This window comes from Artibeus jamaicensis, unplaced genomic scaffold, assembly GCF_021234435.1.
Source record: "Artibeus jamaicensis isolate MK-2021 breed Jamaican fruit bat unplaced genomic scaffold, CSHL_Jam_final contig_1132, whole genome shotgun sequence".
NCBI classification, from domain to species: Eukaryota; Metazoa; Chordata; class Mammalia; order Chiroptera; family Phyllostomidae; genus Artibeus; species Artibeus jamaicensis.
This window is the reverse complement of record NW_026521221.1, coordinates 7161867-7173900: the sequence shown is the minus strand read 5'-3', so window position 1 is coordinate 7173900 and position 12034 is coordinate 7161867. Positions and strand designations below refer to the sequence as shown.

General features: G+C 36.9%; 1 protein-coding gene across 2 annotated transcripts in view; it reads right to left on the bottom strand.

The window, feature by feature from the left end:
• RAD51 (RAD51 recombinase) overlaps positions 1 to 12034 on the bottom strand; it is a 30781-nt gene that overhangs the window by 6914 nt on the left and 11833 nt on the right. For both annotated transcript variants that reach the window (XM_037161715.2, XM_037161716.2), the window contains 3 exons: positions 11131 to 11248; positions 10407 to 10498; positions 4153 to 4247 (listed from right to left, as the gene is read on the bottom strand). In XM_037161715.2, coding sequence (XP_037017610.1) covers positions 4153 to 4247; positions 10407 to 10498; positions 11131 to 11248 — 305 coding nt within the window. The remainder of the gene's footprint in view (positions 1 to 4152; positions 4248 to 10406; positions 10499 to 11130; positions 11249 to 12034) is intronic.

Sequence of the window (12034 nt, the reverse complement as noted above, 5' to 3'; positions counted from 1 at the left end):
CTTTAAAAAAAATGTGGTGACACTGACAATTGTGACTGTGGTTCTCAAACTTCAGCAAAACATTTTGATTACCTGGAGAGCTTGTTGGACCCTATCCTCAGAGTCTCTGCTCCTGATTCAGCAAACGTGGTGTGGAGTCAGATAATTTGCATTTCAAACAAGTTCCCAGGTGATGGTAATGCAGCTGTACTGAGGACCACATTCTGAGAACCCTGAGTTATAGTAACCTAAATGTGGATTAATATTCTTCAGCAGGGCATGGCGAAAATTAATCAGGGAGAGTTGTTCTGTTATGAGGGGAAATTTGGTATTAGCTTAAGGAGGCTCTGTAATTTTCTCAGAAATTAAAATCATAAACATGGCCCTACTTAATAAATATTAATTCATTCTGAATGCTGTTTTAGGACTCAGGGACACTTGGAGTGATGAAAACAAAGTCCCTGCCCTGGGAGGTGTGGCTCAGTTAGAGCATCATCCCACAGAGCGAAAGGTCAGTGGTTCAATCCTGGTCAGGGCATGTGCCTGGGCTGCGTACTCACTCGCCAGTTGGGATGGGCGAGGGAGGCGTCTGACTGATGTTTCCCACATCACATCAATGTTTCTCTCCCTCCCCTCCCCTCTCTCTAAAAATAAATAAATAAAATCTTAAAAAGTCAATAATCGTGTCTTCGGGTGAGGATAAAATAAAAACAAAAACACGATGTCCCTGTCCTCACAGACAATATTCTACTATCTCATCCATCCTATCTGAACACCCAATTACGCTACTAGACAAAATCTTAATGACTATCCAAGAGAACTCTTTGACTACTAAAATAATGTACTTAAAAATCAAATGTACAATTTCTGTACAAGAACACAGAAAATAACTTTGGGAAGGAAGATACAGTTTAGTATACACATCTTTAGAAAACTAAAATCAGGTTGCAAGAGAGGGAGTCTTTTTTCATGACAGGAATTTTGTAAGCAAAAGCAAAAGCCACAATTATTGTTCTAAACTAATGTTATGCCTCAATGGTACATACTCCATGGCTTGGATTCCTCAAGTTGTTAACAGGGAAGAGAATTTGGTTAATAATTATAAAACTAGAAAAGAAAATTCTCTATTTAGCTAGGCAGTTTCCAACTTAAGCCTCGCAATGACTTCCTAGTAAATTTGCAGAGTTGTACAACTATCATCACAATCCAATTTTAGAACATTTCCATCACTTCAAAAAGATCACGAGTTTATTTGCAGTTACTTCTCTTCCTACTCCCAGCCCCAGGAAACAACCTAATTTACTATCGTTATAGATCTTCCCCTTCTGGAAATTTCATATAAATGAAATCACATACAATATGTTTAGCTTCTATCACCTAGTATGTTTTTGAGGTTCCTCCACATTGTAATATGTATTGGTACTTCATTCCTTTTTATGGTTAAATAGTACTTCATAAATAATGGAAATACTATATAATGAATAAATCAAATTTTGTATATTCATTCACCAGTTGATAGACAATGGGTTGTTACCGATTTTTGGAGATTATAACAATACCATAAACATCCACATACAAGTCTCTGGACATGTTTTCACATCTCTTGGTTACATACAGAGTAAAACTGCTGGGTCATATGGTAAATTTGTTTAATTGACATAGTCTTTTCTAAAGTGACTATACCATTTTACATTTTCACCAGCAATGTAGAAGGGTTCCGGTTTTTCTACACCCTCCCTAACACTTGTTACTATTTGTTTTATTATAGCCATCCCAGGAGTGGTATCTCACTGTGACTTTAATGTGCATTTCCTTTGACCAATGATGGTATTTTTCCATGTGCTTATTGGCTATTTGCATATCTTTGGAGAAATGTCTTTACAAATCTTTGCCCATTTTTAAAATTGAGTTCCATTTTATTTTCTGGTTGTAGGAGTTATTCATATATTCTGGATACTAGATCCTTATCAGAGTTTTCTCCCTTGCCCCCAAAGTGTTAGTTTTAGCTCTTATGTTTAGGATGATTATCTTTTTAAAATACTGTTGTAAATATACATAAAATTTACCATTTTAACCTTTTCAAAATATATAGTCCAGTATCAATAAGTACATTCCCACTGTTGTGTAATCATTCCAAACTGAAACTCTGTACCCATTAAACAATAAGTCCCCATTCTTTTCACCCCCTAGCCCCTGGAAACCACCACTCTAATGTTTCTTTATGAATTTGACTAATCTAAGTACCTCATAGGAATAATACAATATTTGTCCTTATGGCAACTGCTTTATTTCACTTAGCAGATTTTCAAGGTTTATCCATGCTGTAGCATGTGTGAGAATTTCCTTACTTTTTAATATTGAAAAATATTCCATTGTGTGTATATACATTTTGTTTATCCATTTACCTGTTCATGGATACCTGGATTGTTTCCACCTGTTGGCTATTGTGAATAGTGCTGCTATGAACATTGTAATACAAGTAAGTATCTGTTTGTGTCCCTGCTTTCATTCTTTTGAATATATAACCAGAATTGGAATTGCTGGATCATAATGTAATTCTGTGTGTCCTGACTGGGAACTAAACTGGCGATCTTTTGGTTTGCAGGCTGGCACTCAATCCACTGAGCCATACCAGCCAGGGCTCTATGTTTAATTTTTTGAGGAATCACCTCACAAGACCATTATCCATTTTTAGTTAATTTTATGTATGGTGTAAGGTAAGGGTCTAAATATATGTTTTTGCATGCAGATATTCAACTACATTAACCAGTTGTTAAAAAGAACTATTTCTTTCTCCCATTAAATTGCCTTGGCACCTTTATCAAAAATCAAGTGACTATAAATAAGAGGATTTATTTCTGTACTCTCAATTCTGTTTCATTGATCCATATGTCTGTCCTTATGCTAGCACCACACTGTTTTGATTACCGTTGCTTTATAGTAAGTTTTCAAATTGAAAAGACTAAGGGAGATCTCCAATTTCTTCCCCTCTCAGTAATGTTTTGGCTATTCTGGGTCCCTGATATTTCCATATAAATTTTATAATCAGTTTGTCAATTTCTGCAGAAAAGCTTGCTGGAATTTCAATAGGGATTGTGTTGAATCCATAGATTAATTTGAGGGAAAAATTACCATTTTAATAATGTTATACCTTCTAATCCATGAATATGGAATATTTGTTTATGCAGATGTTTCTCAGTAACGTTTTGTAGTTTTCAGTGTACCAGTCTTGCACTCCTGTTAAATTACTAAATATTATTTTTGATACTACTGTGAATGGGTTGTATTTTTAGTTTTTGAACTGTTCATTGCCAGTATATAGAAATACTGACATTATAGCATATCTTGCTGAATTAATTTAGTTCTAGTAGTTTCTTTTTGTGTGTGTAGATTCTTTAGGTTTTTCTACATATAGGATCATGTCATTGGTGAATAAAGAGTTTTATGTCTTCCATTCCAATCTGGATGCCTTTTATTTTCTTGACTGATTGCACCAACTAGGACCTTTAGTACAATATGGAATGTAAATGGTGAGCGTGGACACCCTTGCCTTGTTTCTGATCTCAAGAAGAAAGCATTCAGAATTGCGCCATTAAGTATGATGCAAGCTGTAGATTTTTGTAGTTCCCCTTCATCGAGCCATTTATCCATTACTGATAGTGAGATATTGGTCCTCAACTATTATAGTCAAATTGTCTATTTCATCCTTCAATTATGTCAGTTTTTGTTTTATATATTTTGGGGCTGTTATTAGATGTGTGTATGTTTATAATAGTTATACCTCTCCACTGAACTGACCTTTTAATTATAGAATGTGTCCCTAGTAATATTTTTTTTGTGTCTTAAAGCCTATTTTGTCTGATATTAGCATAGCCACTAGAATTCTCTAATGGTTACTGTTTGCATGCAAATCTTTTTTCAAACTTTTACTTTCAACTTCTTTGTGTCTTTGAACCTAAAGTGTTTCTCTGGAAGACAACATAAGTGGGATCTTGTTCTTTTATCCAGTCTGGAAGTAATTCATGGATTTCTGACTAAAGAAGAATGCTTTTCTCTGATATACAAACAACTCTGGAATATGGACTAATAAGCAGACACTCTTCAGCCAGACTACCCCTGGGCAATCACAATGACAGTACAGCCATACTTCTTTCATCTAATCCAGTAACCTACCTCTCAGCCACTGCTAGCAGTCGTTCTGGCCTAAAGGTACCCTCGGTGTCAATGTACATGGCCTTTCCTTCACCTCCACCCCGGTCAATGGGAAGCTAGAGAACAAAAAGAACAGTAGAAATGAACGCTGTACTTCTGGTATAACTGGCCAACCTTCCCATGATTCTGTACACTCCCCATCTCCAATAAGGCAAAGGGAAAAAACATATCAAAGTGACAATCAGAGGTAGGAAGAGGGCATTCCCTTCTGAGAGAAATACAGCTGGCAGCCGACCTGTAGTTTGCTATGTCCCATAGCATAGGAGGCTAAAAGTTTTCCCAGAGGCCGACTGCTTGGAAATACACAGCACAAAGCAGGTGATAAAATTCTATATAGCATAGCAACACAAGTGATCAATCCTCTGAGAAGTACAAACATTTGGAATGTCATTCACCTTAGCTTTAGTGAGTAAGACAGCCTCATCCAATACCCAGTTAATTTTAGCATATCCGAACCACACTCGCACTTCACTTTATTGAGCAGGGTTAATTTCTGTGGGTTACTAAAGGATCTTGGCAATGCCCCACAGGTGTCCCCATCAAATTTAATGTATGAGTAAGAAAACAGGTGTCTGCTCCACTAGTACATACGGATGTTAAAAATGAACAAAAGGAAGAATAGAGTTAAAAAAGAAAAGGAAGAAATGCCATGAAAATTGTCTCATGAGCCACTCAAGGAAATCTCTGCTTTAGGCTACCCAGTCCATGCCGGACACCTTCGAGTTCTACAGATTTTAGGTGAATGCTGCTAAAGGGTAGTTTTCACCCTAGAAATACACTGTGGAGCCATAATTCACCTTTAAATTCTGAGCAAGATCCCTTAGGACATTTTACATTAAGGACTTGATAGCACCAGATTTTCTTTTTTTGTTTTGAGCAAAAACTTTATTTTCAAAATTATAAAAGTACTGTATGCTTGCATGAAATATTCAAATATAGAAGTGGAGTAGTAATCGAAAGCTCTCATTACTCCCGTCTCCAAGAAGTAATCTTCCAGATAATTTTCTATGCATTGTCATACAAACATTTTTGTTATATGTGGTTCTGACACTTACTATGTGTCCCTAAGAATATTCTCAGTTTCCTTTTCTGTAAAATGCAGATAAAACCCACCTTCTGGGATTACGCTGAAGATGAAATAATTTATGTAAAGTGTTTAGCACGGTGCCTGACAGAAAGCACTTTGAAGATTTGTGATATTCTCTACCTCTAGGGCACTGACTATAACATACATTCAGTTACAGAAGACTTTATTACTTTGGAAGGGAAAAAATGATGCTATCATTTGGCAGTTTAGCAGATGAAATCTTTCAAATCATAGGAATCCATGGAAGGGGCAAAGCATATGTATACAACAAGGTTTTAACAAAGGAAAGATTTGGAACTACTGGCCAAGAGGACAAAACAAAAGCTGCCTATTTTGGGGGGGAGGAGAAAATCCTGACACTCAGGGGGTTAAGTCCCCAGGAATTAAGATGAACGAGGTTCCCCTTTCTCTCACGCTCTGGTGTCCTTAGTACTAGTATGAGAGGGGTTTCTTTTCCAGCCAGGTAGAAGGGAAGGAGGCCACAGGTCACTGGACGTAGGTAGGCAGACTGACAGCAGAGGCATGGACAAGGTCCCCATGTGTTCCTGGGCCAGTCTCAAGGGGACCGACCACACTCGCATTCCAGTCAATTTTGTTTCCCCATCTTGCTCTCCCAGTGCCACGGTGGCCACCCCGCCTCACTGGACTGTGATATCACCAATTAGCTTTTTAAATAACTGCTTAGTTTTTTTGTTTTCGTTTTTTTGTTTTTAGTGAGGCAGATTGTCTCAAACTTTTATCATTTTATAATTTTGTTGTGCAAATTTTTTGTACATTTATTCTTGACCATATGTGAAAAGTTCTGAAAGACATCTTCTGTCAAAGGACATGTGGATTTAAAATTGGTAGTTATGTTAAATTGTCTTCTCAAAATCTTAAAATTACGCCAATACTTTGAACAAGCCTGACCTGCTTGAATTTTTGTAACCTAACTGTGGCTCAGTTTTTTATAATTTTACTGTAAGACAGAGATCTAGCTCCGGCCAGGTGGCCCAGTTCGTTGGAGCAGCATCTTATACACTAAAAGGCCGTGGGTTTGATCTTGTCAAAGTGCACACAGGAGGCAACCTATGGGTGTCTCTCTCTCTCTCTCCCTTCCTTTCTATAAAATCAATGGAGCTTCACTTTACTGGGAAAATCTAAACAAATGAGAACAGAGAATATTTAGATTCAAGTAGTAATCTAAATTACTATGCCTTCTCTATACCTCTGGTTCTAGCTTGTAGGCTGGTGAACTGTATTCCTTTTTAAAAAGAATTTTATTTATTGATTCTAGAGAGAAAGGAAGGGAGAGGGGGAGGCAGGAAGAGAGGTAAGGGGTGGGGGAGAGGTAGAGAGAGAGAGAGACAGGGAAATATCAATTTGTTATTCCACTTATTTATGTATCATCAGTCGATTCTTGTATGTGCCCTGATTGGGGACTGAACCTGCAACCTTGACCTATCAGGATGATGCTCTAACCAAATGAACTACCCAGCCAGGGCTGTAATCACTTCTATTATTAGTGAGTTAACATTGTTTTTCTCTGAAAAAAGATATTTAGCCACCTGTGAATGTTCAGTTATTTTTACAGAAGGGATATGTTTATTTGAGGATTTTGCTTCAGTTTATTATTGACAGGCATTAACTGACTACTAAATAAACATTCCTAGGACAGCCCTGGCTGGTGTGGCTCAGTGGATTGAGTGCTGGCCTGTGAACTGAAACGTTGCCAGTTTGATTCCCAGTCAGGGCACATGCCTGGACTGCAGGAACAGGTTCTGGGTTGGGAGTGTGTGAGAGGCAACCACCAACTCTTTCTCTCTCCCTTCCCCTCTCTCTAAAGGCAAACAAACAAACAAACAAACAACCAATCCCACGATAGAATTCTGTTTGTACAACTTAAGAGCATCAGTAACCTGTTGAGTTGCCCTGGTAACTATAAATATTGTGGTATTATGTACTGTACTCTAAATATTCCACATAAATCCCTGTCAAGATATGAGGAAAACATTTCTATTTAAATGGGTCACATATCATGTCAAATGACCCAAATGAGGGTGATAACTTAAACAGTACTATTTCCCTTTAGCTAACAATTTTCTACTGGTGCTCAGGCAATAAGTTAGTTTCCACAGCTTACTACTTCTGCTCTTCTTCTCAATGATTCTCAATAAAGTTTTTCTACCCCTGTAACTCCTTCCTCTGTGGAATTATTTATAAGTGGAGCCAACAATGGCTTAGGTCTCCTTGATAACTTGGCCAACTCAGAAACACAATCAAAATGATAAATGAAAAAGGAAAAGTATGAAAAAAATGAGAGACTATCAAGTTGGGCCTCTTTTTAAAATATTTTTTATTGTTGTTTAAATACAGTTGTCCCAATTTTCCCCAAGTGGGGCCTCCTGCTGTTTTTATTCATAAAGTATCATAACATTTTCCTATCTTAAGAAATGGCATTCACCACTTCAACACAGAAGCGGTGACCGATAAAGAACATATGTGTAACATGAGAAAAACAAGGAGGCAGCTTTTCTTGGGTGACTTGAAAAAATCAGTCTCATTATACTAGTTTCCATACATATGTGTTTTGCTAAATGTAAACGCTATGCAAGACATAGGATTCTAATAAAATTGTATTTTTTATAACACACACCATCTTAAACTAAAGCACAGCATTGCATCAATATAATCAACATTTTTTGATTAGGAAAAAACGGAAGTTTTTAAGGGAAAAACTTGTTGTATAAGGGAAAATACGAAAGTTTAGGGCTGGGGGAGGTAGAGGAGGGTACGGGGGGGATAAATGGTGATGGCAGGAGACCTGGTGTGGTAAACAACATGATGACATGTTATGAAATTGTGCACCTGAAACCTGTATAATTGTTAACTAGTGTCACCCCAATAAATTCAATAAGAAGAAAAAAAAAGACAATTTATATTTGATGTCTAAATTTATAAATAAGTTCCAAGAACTATTATTGTTTTGTTGAGAGGATAAGAACTCACACTAGGATGGAAAGAAACTATATATAAGGAAGATTTCATTCCAGTTGTTCTTGAATTACATCGATAAGTTGTGTCCTTGGGTGAAGTATGATCTATCTAAATTAAAATAATGCCATTTTCTTCAAATACCTAAAAGTATAATAAAGCCCCAAAAGAGCTGGACCATGGGAATGCACAAGGTTCCAAGGTACTTTGTGGACTAGCCACTCACAGCAGCATACCCTTAAAAGCCAGGGAATGTGAGGACCCCATTCAAAGAGGGAAAAGATTTCCCCAAAATGCTGCTTGAAGTCACAAAACAATACAATGTTTTTGCCCTTCTCTCCTATATCCTTCTCTCTCTCACAGATCTTTAATTTTCAGAGATTCCAATGTTACTTCTCTACATAGGACTTCGTTCTACATCTCTAAATAAAGCTGGAAATTTTTACTTGGTTGTCTCACCATCTCAAATCCACCACCTCTGAACTTGAATTCATCTTCCCACTAAAAACGGTCTCTTCCAAACCCTAGTTTACCCAAGTAATACAGTGTTCAGTGGAGGGGTATTTTTTTTATTGCCAACGATTAAGTGTTGACCTTTACATCACCTCTATTCCCTCAGTGACACTTTTCAGTTTAGTCCTGATCAGCTAATGCTTGTAATAATTATATACCAAATATCCTGGAGTCTCCCATCTCCTTTCAAATCATTCAGTAGGTTGCTACCAGAAAATTTCTGAATATAAAGCTGTTACTCTTTAGTTGAAAACACTGAATAATTCCTACTCTCTATAGAATCGAGTGTAAGCTTCTTACACTACAATCAAGACCTTCTAAAAAGGTTTATCTCCTACAACTTATCCAAATAAAACTTCTGAACTAGGTAAATGAGTTTATTGTTTTCTCCTCAATACATTATGCCTTCCTGCCCCATGTACTTCTTTTCTGTTCATACCATTCCCTGTAGGTAAATATTAAAAAAAATTTTTTTTACCTGCTCAAATTTAGTATTCTTCAAAGGTCTGGTCTCATCTCTTTTCTCCATAAAGTATTCCATGGTTACTCTAGGGTGAGGTAATCTTTCTCTCTTCCTTAAACAGTTAAGCTACTTCCCCTATACCATTTATTTTATAATATATCAGGTATGCCTTAAGATATCCTATCATATCCATCCAGTCAAGTATTTACTAAGTGCCAAGCACTGACTTAGGCACTAGCAATACAGCAGAGAACAAGCCAGTTAGTTTCTTCCCTTATGAAGGTTTTAAGAGCTTTGGCTCTGAAGTCTGGTTTGATTCCTGTATCTACTAGTACTTAAATACCATATGATCTTAGGCAATTAATTAACTCACTATGTCTGTTTTCAAATATGTCTGTGAATGGGAGCATAAATAAAGGAAGAAGAAACTGAAGGAGTCCAGTGGAAAGTTTTTCCTAATGGAGCTAAGTCCTTGAGAAGCTGGCAGGCGATAGTAACCAGATACAGTGGTAGGACCGGCCTTTCAGAGGAAAAGAACTTTCTCCATTGTAACCCATGATAAGAAAAGGTGGGCATTAAAAAAAAAAAAAAAGGTGGGTATAAACGTAGGTGAATTTATAGATCTGATACAAAAAACGGGTCACTGATTGATAGTAGTGTTAAAGACGAGCATGAAGGTTGAAGAAGAAAGGATAAAGATGTCTTACTGAGTGGGACAAAGTATGCCCAAATGGAGAAACTCAGTAGATCCACCAAGCATTATTGAATGTTAACCTAAAGTTTGTCATCTTTCAAGTAAAGCCAATCAGCTTTATGGTATGATTTTTCTCCTGCATGATCAGCTATTTGAGGCACAGGCATTGAGAAGACAGGGTTCACTGAGACTGGCATCTCGTCAGGTATGGGATGTTAATCTGAGGGTATCTGTAAAGGAATGACTTTAATGATGAATCGTGAAATTTAGACTAGTGAGGGGAGGTAAAGCCACAGGAGGCCTAGTGGATGGTAAGAAAGTCTTTGAAATTAATGATCTGAAAGTTTCTATAATGTGGAAGAATTTTGCAATAGGGTTCTTTAGGAGAGAGAAAGTACCTTTTATGTTTACCCCAACAATGTTTAAAAACAGTGGACATCAAATCATTCTTGCTGATTTCATTAGTTAGAAGCCCAGCAACTCACCTGGCACGTTACAGCCAATGTGTGACAGATCTGTGTCTTCCCAGTTCGGAATTCTCCAAACATCTCTGTGATGGATCCAGTCTCAATTCCTCCTAAAAGAGCAATAGCAAACACCTCTTATCACAATGCGAATGTTTAGAAACAATAATCACAGAAATGTTCCTGAATCTCCTTAGAAAGAGGAGGGTACAGAGATATAGGAAAGAGAGACAATAGCCAAATTTAAGTGTGATTCCTGAACCCAAGCTATTTTATACCCCCCCCCAAAAAAGAACATTTGAATGATTAAATATTTGTGGAAGCAACAAGAATCAAATTTAATTTAGGACAGCAATGTTTTCAAAAGTTCAAAAAGTAGCACTTTCCATGAAGTCCTGAAGATGAATGTACACTACAGTGTAGTATTCAAACATGGAGTGTTTTAATCAGTCTTCAGATTTTCAACCTTGTGTTAGGGTAGAAAACTAAAATTATTTGTTTAGGCAGAGGGTACTTACTCTCTGAATGCAATATTAAATGGAGATTAAATTATTTGACAGATAACGATAGTATTTTACAAATTATGTTCCACCTCGTAGCAAGTCTTACTTCATCAATGTGGATACTTCTTTTATCTCTTAATTATCTCTAACACATAAATTCTATCCAAATACTTTAGTTTTGTTCTATGATCTGGATGCTTTGCTAAATGCAGTTCACAACTTAGGATAAGAAATTATTATACCTTGAAGTAGTTTGTCAAGCTCCTTGGAACCAGTTGTAATCTGTATGATCTCTGACCGCCTTTGGTGGAACTCAGTTGCAGTGGTGAAACCCATTGGAACTAATTTAGCTGCCTCAGTCTGGGAAAAACAAGGAATGTGAAATCAACAAAATAAGCTTACCAAAACAAGAACCAGACACATGGTGGGAAGAGACAACATCTAACAAATTTCCAGTATTATTTCTCTTTAAGAAGTCATCAAAATACTAGTAGCTCTAGTTCTAGATTTAGTCGATCTCTCTGGCAACTAAAGGATAAGCTAATGAAGATTAATGTTTAAATTGCCAATTCAAGTAATACATTCATGTAACTTCCCCATGTCTGTGAACCATACCTTTTATGTTTTACTTCATCTAAGACATTTATATTCTACTTTGTAGTTACTGATAAGTCTTCAATGATCAGTCTATCAATTGATTCCAAAACTGAAAAATAAATGCATTCATAAATGCCTGGGAATTAAACACTACACTCCTAAATAACCAATGAGTCAAAGGAGAAACCACAAGGGAAATTAGAAAACACTTTGAGATGAATAAAAATGAAGACACAACACCAAAACTTATGGGATACAGCAAAAGCAGTGCAGACTAGGAAATTTATGGCTGTACATGCTTATATTAGAAAAATCTTAAATCAATAACCTAACCATCCACCTTAAGATACTGGAAAAAAAAAGGCAAACTAAACAAGCAGAGGAAGGAAATAAGATTAGAGCATAAACTAAGAAGAGGGTGAACAGCCCTGGCTGGATTGCTCAGCTGGTTAGATCATCTTCCTGACACCACCAGGGTTGTGGGTTCGATTCCCTGTCAGGGCACATGCAAGAGTCAACCAGTGACTGCATGAACAAGTGAACATCTCG